At 38.3% G+C, this 18730-nt stretch overlaps 1 protein-coding gene across 1 annotated transcript; it reads left to right on the top strand.

The window, feature by feature from the left end:
* Positions 1-3950: 3950 nt before the first annotated feature.
* On the top strand, positions 3951-11648 carry LOC142633066 (uncharacterized). Its single transcript, XM_075807342.1, has 11 exons — positions 3951-4060; positions 4874-5000; positions 5503-5567; positions 5654-5828; positions 6655-6810; positions 6926-7008; positions 7294-7378; positions 7537-7737; positions 9323-9382; positions 10664-10743; positions 11345-11648. Exons 1-11 carry the CDS (start codon positions 3951-3953, stop codon positions 11394-11396), a joined length of 1194 nt encoding a protein of 397 aa, XP_075663457.1. The 3' UTR covers positions 11397-11648.
* Positions 11649-18730: the final 7082 nt, after the last annotated feature.

Genomic DNA, 18730 nt, shown 5'->3' with positions numbered 1-18730 from the left:
CTTAAATGTTAGATATTTTTTTAAATGAACATTCAATTACACAAATCAATTATTTATTTATTTTTATTTACTTTTACCTGATTTGGATGTTGAAAATGACTTGGTCTAATGGTTGTTGGCATGGCTAGAGGAAGGAATACCTATCAAATATTTAAGAGATTAATATGGCATCATTAAAAAAATTAATAATAAAGAATTTAATAATAAACTGCAAAAGGATGGAAGAAGCTTTACTTGTCAAAAGGAGATAGAATCACCTTAATAAAGAGTACGCTCTCAATTTTGCCCACATATTTCCTATATATGATAAAAATTTTGACTTGGGATATATGTTCTTCATATCTTGTTTGTTGAGGTTATGTAACTAGGCTTAATATAATTGTTTGTGGGCATTAGAGTTATTTATGAAGACTTAATTTTGTGGAATATTGTTGCACTCTTTGCAGTATGGAGCCTGGGATCGATGAGGAGCCAGAGATTGTGCGCCCTGGTCCAGAAGATCCTTCATTGTTGACGCGACAACGAAATCATCGATCAGAGGACAGTTGGAATGGCGAGGTGAAATATCTAGTTTTAACAACTGCTTTAATTTTTACGTTGTCTTTGACTTTTAGCAAGTTCTTTGAAAGTTGTATATCTAATTCTAACAACCGCTATAATTTTTATCCATTTTACAGGACTCGGGCTCACTTACATGCCGTGGTCGCGCTAAGGAGATGGCAAAGATAACGATGCAAGATAATCGGGTGATTGATATTATCAAGTTGGTGGGGTTAGAAGGATTGTTTAGGGTCCCTTCCAGAGAGATAGATCATTGCCTAATATCGGCCCTAGTTGAGCGATGGCGGCCGGAGACTCATACATTCCATCTTCCACATGGTGAGATGTCAATCACCCTAGAAGATGTGGAGGTCATTTTTGGACTTCCTATAGACGGTGAGGTCTTGGTTGGGCCGACTACTGTGGTGGATGGGAATTGGAGGCAACTGTGTGTGGAGTTGCTTGGTTTTGGCGTTCCGGAGAATGACAACAAAACTTTGGTGGGGCAAAGAATTCTCATTAGCCGCCTTGTTGAGCGCATTGCAGAGCCACTGCCTCATGATGCAACGGAGGAGCAAGTACATCAGTATGCCCGGTGCTATATTTTAGCACTACTAGGGGATAAGATTTTCATGGATAAGTCGGGAGATAGGGTGCATCTGATGTTCTTGGAGTTCCTGCGGAACCTTCATGATCCGCCAAAGTATAGTTGGGGTAGTGGTTGCCTGGCATAGTTGTATAGAGAGTTGTGCCGGGCAAGTGATAAAGAGGCATCGCAGATTGGTGGGGCGTTGCAATTGGTCCAGTATTGGGCATGGGCGAGGTTGCCATTCTTGTGCCCGAGGAAAGAGCCTCCACCTGGATGCGATTATGGCCCATGGCCAAAAGCTCCACTTGCATTTAAGTAAGTATTTTCCTGATACTTAGTGTGTGTTATGCAATGTACTATTCTTAGTAACTAAGTGGTAATATCTTATGTTATTCGATCGTAACTGTAGGTGGGTGCGGGTGTCAAGCCCGAAGAGTAGGCCATCCGGCACGGCGTTGATCCATTATCGTGAGCAATTAGCTAGAATGCAGCCGGACCAAGTAATAATATACAAAATTTCTGTGGAAGTTATGTTAATTTTCCTTAAGAATATGTTGAAATCATTGCTTTAACATATCTTCTATTTTAATTTTTGTTTTTCCCTTTATCTATGTATTCTCCTTTGTTTCACATTTTAAGATGCTATGATAATTATATTTTGTTTCTACTGTAGATTATATGGCAGCCATATGAGGCAGACTTCGGCCACCTTCCTGACTTTTGCGTCGCAGGGAGGGATACGTGGACGGCAAGGGTGCCACTGGTGTGTTTTTGCATAGTAGAGACACACCACCTAGATCGTGTCCTTCGACAGTTTGGGTTGGCGCAAGAGCGGCCCGACCATGTTGTGTACGATGATAGACTGCATAGAATAGACTTACGTGGGAAGGTGGAAAAGAATTGGAGGGAGGAGCATGGACCGTATATCCTTACATGGGATACGAGACAACAACGAGTTTGCCATGCACCTCCTCAGATTGGTGAGATGCCTCGCAATCATGATTATTACCACTGGTACCGTTCGGTCACTCGAAAGTATGTCGACCGCAACAGCGCTAAATTAGATATAATGGTAATGTGTTAAATTAGATTTTATTGCCTACGTTGTTTTTTCTTCGCACATGTAGGAACGTAGAATCAATTGATTTCTTTTTTCAAAGCAAATCTGGTTTGATCCGACCGACCTCCAATTAAAAAGACTTTCTATTACATATAGTATTCTAATAACACTTTTTGTTCTTAGTTGAGTATTTGAGTAGATCAAATCTGATTGTACCGGTTCTTTCTCCGTTTTAGATTGAAAGCCATTTATCACTCGTTGGAGATGCTTCCCGTAGGCAACCGAGCACACAACCATGTCCAACGTGTCCTAAATAATGTGGCCGGGCTTGGTGGTGGTCTTGCAGCAAATGGGCAGGCAAACAATGGGCATGAGACCGAGTCAACAACTATCGCAACCCCAAGCACAAACCCAACACCCCGAAGTACATCGACCCGTGGTCAAGGTGCTACCGCAAGCCCAAGCACAAGTGCGGCTAGGGGCCGTGGTCGGCCTGCTACAGCAAGCCCAAGCACAAGTGCAGTAGGGGCCGTGGTCGGCGTGCAACAACCCCTCGGGTTGTAACTAGTCCCGAGGTACCCGCACCCATCCCACACGCATCTCCTCCACCCGAGGTTCCTCCACCCATCCCGCATGCATCTCCTCAACTCGAGGTCCCTTCACCCACCCCTCCTTCGCAGCCTAGTTTTGATCTTGGTTTTGATTTTCATATGACCCCTCCTACGCACCCTGAGACACCTTCATACCCACCCACCAGCTCCAATGCACCCACTTTGCCCATGACAATGATCCCCACTCCTAGCTATACAGAGCATCATTACCCACATACCTCATCCTCATCCGACCCTTTAGGGCCTCCGGTTGGGATTGACACTGATGTACCGGACGAGCATCCCCCTCAGCAGCCCTCACCCCCACGAGGTAGACCACAACGTACTAGAAGAGTACCCACTTGTGGGACTGGTGGACACAAAATAGGACACAAAGGCGGCTCTATGGTATGATAACATTACCAACAATGTAATGATATATCTTGTGGTTCACTTTATTCTTATCATTACACCGAATATTGATTGTATGCATCTAATGTCTTTGCAGCACGATGATGAGCCTAAGGATGATGCCCCACAGCCTCCTCCCCCCGCGCCCAAACATTACATAAGGGTTAAAAAACGCAAAATTGGTGAATCTTGAAAAAGAAGCAATACCTGAAATGTGGTAAATAAGACTCGACATTAAAAGTATTACTTGCGGCCCAATTCATGTATTTGAAACAACTCAAGTATGGTACTTCAAAGTTAGCTTTCCGTATAAATTTAAAAAATAAAATAAAAATTGTATTTAATTTCCGAATTTTAATGTCTTTATTTACCTTCCTCACCTAAGGTGAAACCTAAATTCTCTGCTATGCAGGATGAGGCGGCGTCTCTTGATTGGAGAAACTGGAAATTTTGTGATGACACCTTTATCGATACCAATCATAGTTTAGAAAACACATCATCATCAATTTTTGAAAGCTCTGCTGGGTCCTTACATATTGATAAGCTTCCCATCTTTTTACATCCTTGTGATGCATCAACTGTACAGAATGAAGCGTCATTGGATCAATGTCCTAACCAACTTGAACACGCACCTGAAGTGGTATGTACTGCATCATTTATCTGAATACATCACCAATTCCTTCTTTCAATTCCACCCCCTTCCTTTTTTGAATTGTTTGTTTAGTTTCTCTACAATGTAATGATTTTTGAGTCATTATATATGAATTACTCGCAGGACTATGAGGTGGAGGAAGTTGGTTTATTTTCTGGGCCTGCTAGCTGTCTTAGGAAGTCAGATATTCTGCAGCAAAGTAGATTTCTTCAGGAAAGGTTAACTTTAATATTCAAAATCTCCATGGTGTTTATATATGGATAATCTTCCTTTACTTTTCGATGTTTTTCCTGTTAGTTCACATTTAATAAATATTAAATGTGCTGAGTATTGCAAGTTCAGTCTGTTAAAACTTAAAAGTCTTTATATCCCCCCCCCCCCTTCCCCCCATTGTTTACAACCATATATAATGCTTTGCAAGTATATTTCCAGCATTTACTCTACCACTTCAAAGAGGCATGATAATTCAATGTTTACTTGTTATTTGGTTGTCTTTGAGGATTTTATTCTTCCTTCTTTCCTTACTGTATATGTAAACTTTAGTGTCAATTCTCACATTCTTGGTTTAACTTACCATGGCATTAAGATTTTATTATTCTGGTGGAGAAAGAAGAAAATAAACCACTGAAACAACTTTTCCTTAGATTGCTGTCTTTGCACTAACTACTCCTTATTGAAATGGTCTTTTATAAATCTTTTCTGCCAAAGCTAAAAGCTGAAGAAACCTTTGAAACTGCCAAAAATATTAGCACCATTGTGCTATCTTTAAAAATGTTTGTAGATAACTGTTATTAGCCTTTGTACATGGTGATATAGTAGCAAATGTCCTGTTAAATTTATATAAGCTCTTGTACTGGTGCAATTTTGAATAACACATCCTTGATGAAGTCATATCACTGTAGAAAATTACAACAGGAATACATGACATGATTGCAATTTTTTTTTGTTCTTTAACCGTCTTTGAACCCATACTGTCTTTGAACCCATACGTGAATTCATTGAATGCCCCCCTCCCCTGTTTATTATTTCAGGATTAAAGCTGATGATAGATTGATTCAAGCGGAGGGTGTGGAATCCCTTTCAGAAGCTGAACTTCGTGAGGATTGTAGGGAACGAGGCATGCTTGGAAATCGTTCAGTGGAAGAAATGCGCCAACAGGTTTTTTTCTTAAGCTGTGTCTATTTATTTCATTCCATTTTCCTACTTAGTCACTGAAGTGTTGTGTAAGGTTTGCAAACTTGAGTCTGAATTATGTTTACACTGTTAGGTGATATTAGTAATACTAAATGCGCCAAGAGCCTTGTAGCTCAGTGGCATTCCCTGATCTACTTTATAAGGAGAGCCAAGGTTTTGAATTCCCCTACCCACACTTGTTGTAGCAATTGAATTATCAAAAAGGTTTACTAAGTTTCCCCACTCCCTCTGCTGTTGTGTATTGAAAGAAAAGAAAAGCAGGGGAGTTTGTGTAGTTGTGTTGAAGTAGCTAAGTTTTTTTTTGAAGCAAATGGCTGTAATAGGTCTGCATGATCCTCAAAAAGCATTGCCAGTCATCCGAAGTAGATAGTAGCTCTTTTCTTCTTATAAACTGATTTCAATTATATCAAACATATTTTTGTTCAGTTTATTAATTATTGTATGAATATTTAACTTCTCCATGCAGCTTCGTGATTGGTTGGATTTGTCTCTCAATCATTCTCTGCCATCTTCTCTTTTGATCCTTTCCAGGTAATTTGAAGCCTCACCAGTTAATCTGCTCACCCTCTTTGCATTCTGTACTCTAGTACATCTATATATTGTTGATACATATGTAGGGCTTTCGTTGTGTCCGGGAAGTTGAAGCTAGAGGAAGCTCTCCAAGCTACAATCTCTTCTCTGCCAGATGAGGTTACAGATACGGTTGGTGTTACAGCTTTGCCATCTGAAGATTCTGTGTCAGGAAGGAGGAGGAAACTGGAATATCTTGAGATGCAGGAAGAGCTAATCAAGGTTGATTTTTGTTAATATTTTTCTCCACATGCTCATATGAGCTAGTTTTGGTGATTGTCTAGGGTTTTGTGAACCATAAAATAAGTAATAGATTAAATCAATGTCTATCTATCTATCCATAAGGAGCAATTATACTTCTAGTTCTGACTATTGACATGCTTCTCTTCCTCAATGTCTTGCTTGTTCAATGTTTGCAATACCTTTGATTGCTTTTCTTTATTCATTCAATCATGTGTGTGTGTGTGTGTATGTATTTATGTATTTTTCTTTTTAAAGTAATCCTGTATTCTGTATAGCTTTGTCTACAAGGAAAAAAAAAAAACTCTAGGCTTGTTTATCCATAAGGAGCAATCATAGAGTTCTATTGACATGCTTCTCTTCCTCAATGTCTTGCTTGTTTAATGTTTGCAATACCTTGATTGCTTTTTGTTATTTGTTTCAATCCTGTATATGTTTTTTTTTTTTTTACAAGTTAACCTGTATTCTGTATAGCATGTCTAAAACGTTTGTAAAATCAATTTATCTCTTGACTTGCGAAAAGGAAAAAAACTAAATTTCTCTGTAATTGAGTAATATGATGTTTTTCTTTATTTTCTTTGTTCATAGGGTGGAATGGTGGATATGAATTTTGTTATGGATAGGGTCATATGATCTTTTATTGTTTGATTCTGATAACCTGAATGATTCACCAACTAATGCTCTTTATTATAGCCAGCTCTGTCATGTATATCTGTCCATATATGAGTGCTTGCAGATGATTATGTATCCTAGGATTGTTATTTGTCTTTTGCTAACACAGTCATATGTGATTGCCTTAATGTTTCAGATAGAACTTTATAATAGCATGGTAGAGAAAGAGGGTACTGATGGTGAAAAAGATGTTATGAAGGCATATAGGGCTGCTGCGGCTGCCCGAGAAGAAAGTGATAATGCCGATGAAGTGGCTGAAGGTGAAGAGGTTTCATCAGCACTCATAGAGAGAGTAAGAATATTTCAATTCCAAGTATTTTTTTCCCTTGTGTTTTTCAGTTCCTGGTATAAGCATTACCGGTGCACACAACATGATACTAACTATCTGTATTGTTTGTATACTTCAGGTTGATGCTATGCTCCAAAATCTTGAACAGGAAATTGATGATGTGGATGCCAAAATCGGTGATCGTTGGCGACTACTGGACAGGTTTGAAATATCAAACATGGATGCATTTGTCAAGCCATCACATAAGTTAATCATACTTAGTTACTTCTAAATAAAAAAAGTTAATCATACTTAGTTCCCAATTCAATTATTTTTGTGTATAATATCAGACATGCATTTCTGCCACTTTTCCCATCTTCCTTTTCTTTCACTGAGTTATAACTATACTGTTTGTGACACTTATCACTAGTTTTTAAATCATTTATGCATGATTCTCAGTTGGAATACTAGATATTGATATCTCTTTCATTTATGCTGATATTGCAGTATGATGTCATACTCTGCAAGTCCTGATAATCAGCTTGAGAATTGCTTATGGACATATAAGTACAAACCAAAGAAGGCTACTGAGGTCAGATACGTTGTATCAGTCTCTCCTTTGCATTGATGTTGTGTGTTTCAATTATTTATTTACCTAAGTAGATTGACACCTTTTCCGCTTTGTCCTGTTCCTCATTGGAGATGATGTACATTTACTTTTCAGAATTCTGTTATTCTGGTGTCCTGCAGGTATGTGGTAATGATGAATCTGTCAAGTTTTTGAGTGATTGGCTACATATGTGGCATGAAAGAGGTTTCCAAATCAGCAAAGTTCGAACTGATGGTGATCAATGTGACATGCAAGATGAAGATTATAGGTGTTCTGATTCAGAAGACATAGATGAAGAACCTGGTCTAAAGAACGTTCTCTTAGTTACAGGACCAGTTGGGGTATATCCAAATATATATTTTTTTAGCTGCACCTTCTGTTTGTTTTAATTTAAGTTTGGATTGTTTCTGGTTTCTGTACTTGAAGTTGTGGTGTTGTTATTACTTGCTTGAAGAACCTTATTTCCTTTATCATATCTCAACATGCATTAAAAATGATGGTGATTTTGGCCATCTTTCGGTAAATTCTCTTAGGAATATTGCTTTGAAGACTAATAACACATTTTCCTTGTTTGAGGTTCATTTATTGGTAATCCTATTTTCTTTCCTAGTTTAGTTTACTTTTTAATTCTAAAAAATGGTGTCTGCCTATACTAAGCCCAGATAAAGGTTGAGGCTGGGTTGACATCCTGTGGAAAATAAAATTGATCATATTCTATGGACATAGTATTGATATACACAGTAGCTATTATAAAAATAACATGTCATTATGCATACAAATAGGCTTAGCCAGTCTTGGAACTTTGCAAGATAATAAAGAATGTTTGCGTATGTAGTTGGTTTTTTCATAAAACATTAACTTTCAATACAAGTTTTTTTTTTTAGAAATAATTTTTTTTTTCAGGTGGTAGGACTTTTAGGAGACAAATTTTGATAGGTAGTGAGTTTCTCTCCTAAACAAAATTCTTAAATGGGGTGGGCAGGATGCTATAAGTCTATAACCGTAGAACCCAATGCTGCTGTTGGGAAAAGGTGTTAGAAAAAAGTTGAAAGAATGAGGGGTTATATCAGTGGTACTAATGTTCTTTTAACTTGCTTTGTCACAATAGTCTACAGTATGATTCTACTGACCTAGCAGGTTTGACAATCATGATGTCCAATTGGGCCTGCATCTTAATCTCTTTACTGTTTTTAGGGATCTCAGAAATTCTTTGTCATAAAAGAGTTTAACTTGGAGATATAATCACTCATTTCTCAATTAATGTTTAATAATTTTGACATCCATTGATTTATAAAATAAAAATAAAAATGACACCTATTAATTAGAGGAGTTTGTCTTTGGTGGAAGCCAATATGTGTGTTGGTCTATTTTCTTCTTTTTAGGAATCATTGGAAGGAAATCTATTCTAGAATTTCTAACCGATTTTCCTTGGAGGTGCATGTAGATGAGTAGAAAATCAAACTTTGGTAATTAAGTTAGTGTGCACTATCCTGCCTATAGGGAAAGGATCTCCTCCAATGCAATCCTCCAATTCCCTCCCAATTTTAGCCTGGTTTGAGACACGCGGCATTTATTTGATTTTTAAATGCTACGTGTCTTACACCTAAATAAAAATAGGAGGAAATTGAAGGATTCAATGGGAGGGGATCTTATTCCACAGATAAGAGGTTTTGTACAATGCTTGTGCCAATATACTTTACTGTTAGATTTGACTCTTTGTTGGCCTTTTCTCACCAGTCTTTGTCTGCTTTATGTTGGGGTAATACGTTTGAGTTCCTTCATTGTTAAGTGAAATCATCTGTTAATGAAACTTGAAACTCATTCGTTTATTTTCCATATGGCATAAATGTTCTGAAACTCAATGTTTTCATAGCAAATGCTTTTTGTTTATACTGGTGGTTAAAAGGTTTGTTTCTTGTGTTGCAGTGTGGGAAATCTGCAGCTATCTATGCTTGTGCGCAAGAGCAAGGGTTTGAGATTTTGGAGGTATCACCTGAAATTGCACAATTTTTTTTTGAACTGTATTGACTATTCCAGATTTGATGGTTTCACTTATTGATTTTATGTATCCTAATATGCATATAATCATGAATAGGAAGCTCAAGATGCTGGGATGCATGGTTAAAAATTAATATAGCCATTGATATGACATAAGCTAACATGCACATAAGCTGGGATGCATTTCCCTTCTTTTTTTTTAATCCTTCTAATGTACTCAAGTTCCCCTGTTTTCATTTAATACTATGCATGTTGTAGTGCGAGGGCAAGTGCCTTCCATTCAAGCGATAGGAGAATGGGAATCGGCCTCTCCCAAAAAACCAAAAGTGGGGGGGGGGGGGGGGGGGGAAGAGGCTGCCTACCACCTTTCCCATATCCACAAAAGTGGGATTTTGTGCACTGGGTATGGCCTAATGCATGTTGTGGCACACTGCAATGTTTTGGATTCTGCACATTTTGTGTTGGTCAGTCTTGGGGTGGATTTTGACACCAACCTGAAGTTGGGTTGAATATATCCTAACCAAATAATTAGACCAAAGCAATTATTAAGTTGATAGGCTGGTTTCACATGAGTTGGTTAGAAACAGTTGGGTTGGTTGGATTCAGAGATTGGCTGCAAGTTATTACTTATTACTTGAATCAATTAATTATAGGATTGGTTGAAACTGCTTTTTAACGGTTAAACCCAACAAATCCTTTTTGGTTTGGGATTTTCAGACATCATCTTTAGATTCTTGAAAAAATATCTATATGGTGTTGGTAGGTTGCAGAAACTGTGGGCAAAGATGCTTGCCATTGAATCCAATTTGCAATAAATTTAAGCTCTAGTTTCCCCTCTAAATAACTGACTACCCCCCTGATTGTTGTGTATGAATGCAAAGCACAAAAAATTTCAGTTAGTCATTTTGGAGTTATTGTGTTTATCAGTAGAAGTGTTTCTATTCACTACATCAGTGCTATGAGAAATGGTTTGTTTTGCCTTATTCCCAAGGACACCAAACGTAGCAGTTTTGCTTTCACTTCTGATGTACTTATTGATTCTTCTTATTACCTGAACTTCAGCAACAAGTATGCTACGGACAGAAAGCATAATTGTCTTCTTTGTTTCTGTTTGATATAGCTTGGGGTATATCCCACTACTGCTATCAACAATTTGAACCATTTTAACATACTGTTAAAAGTCAATTCAATAACTTGTTGTATAGTTTAACTTTATGGAAACAGCCTTTCAAGTGAAAGTTAAATGTGTCTTATCTGTTGCTTTGTTAGCTAAGTGCATCAGACTGTCGCAGTGGAGCTCTAGTGAAGCAGAGGTTTGGGGAGGCTCTAGAATCACGTTGGCTTAAAAGGTTTGTCAATTTATCTTTAGCACTAGTGGCTGTGTTTTTAGTTTCTCAACTTTATTGTGCTGGGTAATTGTATCTGACTAAACTTTCCAACTATGCAATCTTTTTTTTTATATTTCCTATGACACTTTCTTCTATGTTTCATTGTTTCATGTGTTTGTTGTGTATTGCATTTAACATGAGATAAATAATTCATTAATGATGACGATGTAGAGGGTGCAGTAGAAAATAAAAAGTGGGGAGAAAAAGGGAAACGGGGCCTCAAAATAATATAAATGTATGATAAAGCAGGACTAGCACTTGTGAGAATCTGGCTTCAAAAAATTCTTTTCAGCCACTTTTTAGATGCACTTTAGAATGGGATAAATTTGCCAGATCATCAATATATGATTTATTTATGGCTTCCACTTGGTGGGTTTGTAAATATTTACGGGGTAAATTGCATTTTTAGTCCCTTAAATATAGGTTCGATTTTGGTCCTTCAAATTTTAAAATGTAATAATTTAGTCCCTTTGTCTAATTTCTGTCCATTTATTACTTGCATTTTTGGTCCCTTCTTGCTTTATGCTGTTTGATGGAATGGTTTTGCATTGAAATTTTACAGGCCTACCAGTGGAGAAGTTGCAACAGACATCCAAGTAGATGGAGCAGCCTAAGCTCACAGAATGGCCTTCTAAGAAAGACATAGGCCATATGTTTGAGTTTATAGCATGTTATGTTGCATGTGAAAGAGCTAATGTCTCAAAAAGTGTCCTGAGTCAGATTTTAGAATACTTGACATCACAAAATAATTTTCCAACTAGTGTTTCCTCTCATCACATAACTTCAACAAGAAGGGAGAAGCAGGTGCTTGCCCTTCTAGATTTTATATGGTTTGTGGTTTGAAATTTTGTTAAATTGCTGATCTCACTTTTTTTTTAGTTTGCTTAAAACAAGTGAGGGAAAGGGGGATTCAAATCTAGGTTCTCCTCGTAAAAGAGACCGAGCATATTCATTGAGCCACAAAGCTCTTGGTTGATAATCTCACATTTGGTTAAATTTCCATGATGACATCAATGAGTTATCTGCGGGGTGTTTGGGTTATAGAGACTAGTTACAAAGATTTTATTTTTTACTTTTATAATTTGTAAACTCCTTATATAGTATAAATTGCCTTAACTAGCCTGCAATGGTTTTTCTTTTGGAGATGTTTTTTCCACTTTATCATTTGGTGCATTGCCAATTTGTGGTTAATAATCACAATCTTGCGGAAGACAAAATTGAGATAAATTGATAATTAATCAATAATTTCGGTGGATTTTCAACTAAGGTTAAAATTTGTATCTTATTTAAAATTTACAAGAAAAAGAAAAAGAAAAAAAAGAAACAAAAGCAGAGAGTTAAGGCGTGACGTGTAGGAAATTATTTGATTTGAGAAAAAAAGCTCGGTGGTTTAGTTGTTTCAAATGTTAGATCTGTTCAGTGGGGCTCATGGAACCTTTGGAAGTGGAATGCCAAAGGATGATCAGAGTCTTTGATGACAATGGAGATGGACGAATTGATTTCAAAGAATTTGCCAAAGAATTTAAATAATGACATTCAGTATTACGTTAGAAAAGCGAGTTTTACTCACGGAATATTGAGTTTAGACCATAATTTTCACCAAGCACTTATAATTCTTGCAAACACTAATACAAGTACATCTTTTCATAACATACCAACAACGAACAACAGGGAAAAAATGAGCAAGTGATTTCCTATAAACTTAGCCAAAAGTAATGAACAATTCATCTTTAGATTTGCAAAAGGTGCACGTACAATAGGATCATTTGCCCTCACGATCAACAACATTTTGTATTGCACAAAACGTGTAGACATCAACAACAACGTTGAATGTTCGTAGGTAGAAATTTTTGGAAGTCATCATTGCTTGAATCTGAGAAGTCTGAAATGTCACTTTCATCATCTAACGCAGTAATTTCATTAATAGACTTCATGGCTCGCTCTTGCGCCTTCCCCTTTAGATGCTTCCTAGCTTTTTGGACTGCATGAAAACGGTCTAACCGCCTTTGCATTTGATTGTTCTCTTGTTCAAGGCGAGCAAGTATGTTGGCAGGCTCATCTCTAGGTAACTCGGCTGAGCGTGCCTTAGGAACTCGTAACCCGTGCCATCGACAATACACCTCCAACTCACACCTCTTCTCGTATAGGGTTGACCATGGTGGTTCTGCTTCGGTGAACTCCATTGCGGTGGTATCTGTACTTAGTTTTGTAGGTTTGCCGACCATGATGTGGCTAACGCTTCCAAGACTCTCGTACGTGTATATTGGCATATTTACGAAATCTCTCTTCTTTCCAACCCATTTCCCTCCATAGTGGTCTGTGTATGTTTGTAGTTGTTGATCTGCTGGAACTTGTGATAATTCATTTGTTGAAGTAGATTGAAACTTGTTTCTACGTGTACGAGATGATGTTGAGGCGTTGCAACTCATAGCTTACTCAACCTACAAAGTTAGTGGTGTAGGAATAAGAAAAGAATTGTGGTACATTTATAACCTCATTCCACTGTGTATTCAATAATAAAATTTAATATATTCAGGCTTGTCATGTTAATACAGGCTGGAAAACCACTACACGAATTTTTTGTTCAAATGTTCCCAATGTCACAGTGAGATTCTCTTATTCTGGGCAGTAGTTGCAGTGTACTGCCATGACTATTCAGCTGAACATTATTCATGTGAAGAGTATTTAGCATGCTTGTGTTTCATCTGACATGAACTTGACAAGACAATACCGAGTTATGTTAAATGCATCATAAACTTTTCAGGGGTCTTCTGCATCCTTGAAAATAGTGCATTGCAAAATGATGCAGATCTGTGTATTGACGTGAGTGTGAATGATATGACTAGATAGGGTTCAACAGTGCCGAGCTATTGAGCAGCACATGTAGCACTATGAATATCAGTGTAGCAATGGTGGACATCTGACCCCCAAACTCGAGAATTTGTTTTAATAAATTTAGATTTTGAATAAGGGCTCTCAACCTAAACTTGTTGTCTCCAATTATATATGTAAGTACACAAAGATGGATCTTCCTGACCAAAATGGAACAAAGTGGACTGAATGGACCAAATTAGACCAAATCAGACCAAATCAGACCGAATTAGACCAAATCAGACCAAATCAGACCAAATAATTAGACCAAATAAGACCAAATAAGACCAAATCAGACCAAATCAGACCAAATTAGACCAAATCAGACCAAATTAGACCAAATTAGACCAAATGGACCGATTTTATTTTCCACTATAACTCCAGTATTAAAGAATCGAGATACCAAAAGAACTCGAGTTTTAGAGACTCGAGTTCCACTGTGCAAATATTTTTTTCCCAATTGCTCTGTTTCAGGCAGAGAGGCATGCCCTGTTTCAAAAAAATTTGCCCAGTGGAACTCGAGTTTCTAAAACTCGATTTTCACTGGGCAAATTTTTTTCCCCAACAGCATGCTCTGTTTCAGGCAGAGAGGCAAAGAGGCATGCCCTGTTTCAAAAAAATTTGCCCAGTGGAACTCAAGTCTCTAAAACTCGATTTTCACTAGGCAAATTTTTTTTTTCCCAGCAGAAAATGCTCTGTTTCAGGCATTGTTTTACAATGTAAATGCACTCAAATCACAACAAAAGTCATTCTCAATATATCACCATTCTAAACATGTCCAACCACAGTTAATTTGCAATTCTAACCATACTAGTCAAATCACAATCTTCATAGAGGTACATTGGATAGAGAATTACAAGTACATTCAACAACAATCAAAAAGTTCACATAGAGCCAATACAACGTAGTCACTTTTCCTAAGATCAGCGGTCCGCATGACAAAAACGTCGTCCATGGAAGGATGCCTGAAAAACGTAGAGTATTTACGTTAGGAGACAAGATAGTAAACATTAGGTAAACATCGAATGAACAACAATTATTTAACCGATGCATAAATTTTTGCCAACCTACCTAGTGTGGAACATGGCCGCTTGTGGAAGCACCGCGGGACTGCGGACATTTTCTCGCGGTTATGCCCGGAAGCATGACACAGTCCACATGTCTGCTTCGGTTGACTCTCTATCAAATCTGCGTCCTCCCTCCGCCATCCCGGTTCTTGATCCTTATTCCTCACTCCATCCATCTCATTCCTTATTCGTGACTTCACCGGTCGACCTTTGGCCCGCAACAATGCCGGATTAGGCAACCACTTTGGCCCCATGGGATCCCTCCATAATGACTGTGACTTAGGAACCACAAATGCATGCTCATAAGTGTTAAGGGCATGGTTCAAACCATAACATGGGTGAATATACGTGGTCGAATCAATATGTAAATAGTCACATACTCTAATTGCATGTGAACACGGGATCCCTATATTTTGCCATTTCCCACAACTGCATGTTTTTTCCCGTAACCGAACTTCGTAATCGTGGTTTCCCCTCCCGCGCTACACACGTTGAGTTGGGTAACTACTTGAAATATCAGCTCTTCATTGCTAAATGGCTTGAGATAGTGTTTCTCAGATTTACGCTTATTTCCATCCCACGTGGATAAGGCATATTCACTCCATTTCTTACCCTCTGACAACTCAAAATGGTATTCTTTGTGCCGGTCGTGGAAATATTGAACAAGTTTGCTCCAAGTGAACTCAACCAACGCGGCAATAGGAAGGCCCCGTGCACCTTTCAGCACACCATTGAAACACTCTGATATATTGGTTGTCATTGCTCCAAAATGTCTCCCACCATCGTATGACTGGGTCCACATGTCCACATCCTCGCTCATTAGGTATGTGTATGGAAGATAATCTTGATTCTTTTCCTTACCATCCCTCCCCGTCACCTTCTTCTTCTTCCTAATGGCCTCAATTTCCACCTGCTTAATGGAGTCCATTATGGTAGCAAATTTAACTACCTGACTAGCATATCCCGCTTTCAACACCGCTGACTTTAGAGTCGAGTTCTGAAAATGGGTGTTGAAGTTGCTAGCAACATGTCGAAGACAATATCTATGAAATACCCCTGCTTTTCCATCATCCCTTCTAGGCCAGTTTGCAATGGCGTTTTTGATACCGAGATGTCGGTCAGAAATTATGCAAATGCCGTCGTCAGGTATCAGGTGGCCAATCGTTTCTTTGAGGCATCGTAAAAACCACCTCCAACTGGACCCTGACTCACAATCCACAACAACAAAGGCGAGAGGGAATACCTTGTTGTTAGCATCGGTTGCCATTGCGACCAACAACTTTCCCTGATATTTACCATACAGATGGGTCCCATCAATACTGATAACCGGTTTGCAGTATTTGAATCCTGATATGCATGGACCGAAAGACCAAAACACATAATGCAACAATACGGTGTGATCTTCATCGGTGGGTGTGACACGATAGCAAAACTGGGTAGTCGGGTCTTGATCAATATACGCCATTAGCAACTTTTGCAGCCTTTGGTAAGATTCTTCCCAATCTCCAAACATAAGCGCAATCACCTTTTGTTTCGCATCCCATACCTTGTAGTAAGAAGGCTTATGGCCATTATATTTCGCCTCTATCAGAGATCTGAGATGCTTAATTTGAGTGGTGTGATCCTCAAGTAACTTGTTATGGATTTCTGCTGCAATAAAATTACAACTCATCATTCTACCATCATTTCGCACCCCAGTCGGTATACGCGTGTGAGGACCCACATACACGGTGACCATCCATAGATTTTGGAGCTCGGGCTTCATAACTGCGTAGACATACCACTTGCACGACTCATGCACGCATTTCGCACAAAAATTTTTCCTCGTCGACCTAGTGATCTTAAAGTGTTTGTTTTCCTTGAGGGCACAAATTGTTAATACGCGCTTCACCTCCACTTTACTGGCAAAAGTCAACCCTTTGCACAAATTCATCCCCTCTCTCCAAGTAGACACAAATGGCATCTCAATATGCGAAGGATCAACCATATTTTCCCAAGTATTTGCAGAGAATGACAACGCAGGAGGTGCGTAGGCAGGGATTGTGTTTGTAATGTTTTGGACACTAATAACATTGTCTGCATCAGGTTCACCACCGTCCAATGTCTCATCGTCATCAATGTCCCTCTCAAAGTCCCCAAAGTCCCGAAAGTCCACTCTCTCAATCATGTCTTCATAGTCATCTTTATCGGCAAAATCTTCACCGTTAATGGCAAGATTCTCATCAACATAGTCGTCATCATCATCGTCATCATCATCATTGTTAACGACAGTAGTCTCATCAACATAGTCGTCGTCGTCATCATCATCGTCATCATCATTGTTAACGGCAGTAGTCTCATCAACATAGTCGTCGTCGTCATCATCATCATCATCTCCATCGGCATGAACATCATCATCCTCTACATGTGTAGAATACTCATATTGAGCATCCGGAAGCGCAACTTGTAAGCTTGTGGTTGTTTGTTGGATATCCTCTTGCCATCCTGCACGCGGCTCCAACTGTATGTACAACTCAATGTTACTTACTTCAGCTATACTCTCCAACTTGTCAAACATGATCTTCACATGTTTGTCTTTTTCTATCAGCATATACTTGTAATTAATCCGGTGCTTCATGATTTCATTTGGCATACGATAAGTAATTTGCATGTTGTACGCATCAGGATTCTTACCCAACTCTTCCATGACAAATATCTTCAATTCATCAAGGGTTTTCAACCTACGATCAACTTCGGCATAATAGGTTTTCATACCTGGCCCCTCAAATGGCAATCCCTTGTTCGCATTGGGATTCTTAAGCGGACCACCATGGTATATGATTATAACAATATCAGGCATTGTGAACCTGTTCAAGTCAAGTCCTATGTTAGTTAAATCACATAGTCGTAAAGTGAGGGAAAAAAGTAATGCAATCTTACCAATGAACATATTCAAGCCAGGTTATAGAGTGCCCATTAATATCTAAAGGCCAAGACGTAAACCTTCTAATCCTAGTGGATGGAGAGACGGAATTATCTATTACTCCATTGTGTGGTGACCTATAATGCCTAAAAGGGTTCTGAAAGAACTAGGTGGGTAGAGGAGCATGATTACATACCCATTCACTACATTCATTCACTACCCATTTCATACCCAAACCAATGATAAATAAAGTCAAAAAAACTTGAAAGATCATGATAAAAATAAAAGCCTAGAAATGATAAATAAAATTTTGATAATTACATACCCATTCCCATTCATTACATTCATTCACTACCCATTTCATACCCAAACCAATGATAAATAAAGTCAAAGAAATTTGTAAGATCATGATAAAAATAAAATGATGAATAAAATTTTGATAACAAAAACTATACAAATAAATACTCAAAAAATTAACACTAACAAAACAAAGTTCTATAATTCACAATATTGATAAATTAACTAAGTTATGTTAACTATCTACAAAATAAATGGTAAAACTCTTTAACCCACACCCATAGACAACATACTCAACTACAATGACAATCAAATTATGCAAACCCTTACCTTAGATATGAATTTGCTGAGAGGGAAGAGCAGTGAGAGTGAAGAATGTGGTTTTGTGAGAGTGAGTGGTGTGAGAGAGTTATGGTGTGAGAGAGTTATGGGTGAGTGAGAGTTAGTGAGGGTGAGTGAGTGAGAGTTAGTGAGGCTGAGATTTTAGGTTTTCTCTGTGTGTTACTGAGCAGTGAGAGTGGAGAATGTGAGAGAGTTAAATGCCATGGGCTGAGTTTAAATAAACATGCCCAGAGGAAATCGAGTCTAAAAGACTCGAGTTACTAGCATAAAACTCGAGTCTCTAAGACTCGAGTTCTATGCGTATAAACTACATAATTTAAAATAAGATATAGTCAAACTCGAGTTTAGGCAGACTTAAAACGAGTTTTAGAAACTCGAGATCCAGGTGGCATGTTCTCCACCTCAGCAAGCCCAAAGCGAGCATAAAGCGAGTTTTTGAAACTCGATTTATTATGTAAATCTCGAGTTT

Source organism: Castanea sativa, chromosome 4 (genome assembly GCF_040712315.1).
Source record: "Castanea sativa cultivar Marrone di Chiusa Pesio chromosome 4, ASM4071231v1".
Classification (NCBI taxonomy): domain Eukaryota; kingdom Viridiplantae; phylum Streptophyta; class Magnoliopsida; order Fagales; family Fagaceae; genus Castanea; species Castanea sativa.
Note: the sequence above shows the minus strand (reverse complement) of the source record. Positions and strands in the feature narration are given on the sequence as shown.

Bases quoted from the DNA above. Each gene is read 5' to 3' on its own strand.
- LOC142633066 (XM_075807342.1), top strand. From the start codon at position 3,951: ATGAATTACTCGCAGGACTATGAGGTGGAGGAAGTTGGTTTATTTTCT. The intron at 5,829-6,654 runs GTTGATTTTTGT...TTAATGTTTCAG, and splicing joins TGCAGGAAGAGCTAATCAAG to ATAGAACTTTATAATAGCAT. The intron at 7,379-7,536 runs GTCAGATACGTT...GGTGTCCTGCAG, and splicing joins AACCAAAGAAGGCTACTGAG to GTATGTGGTAATGATGAATC.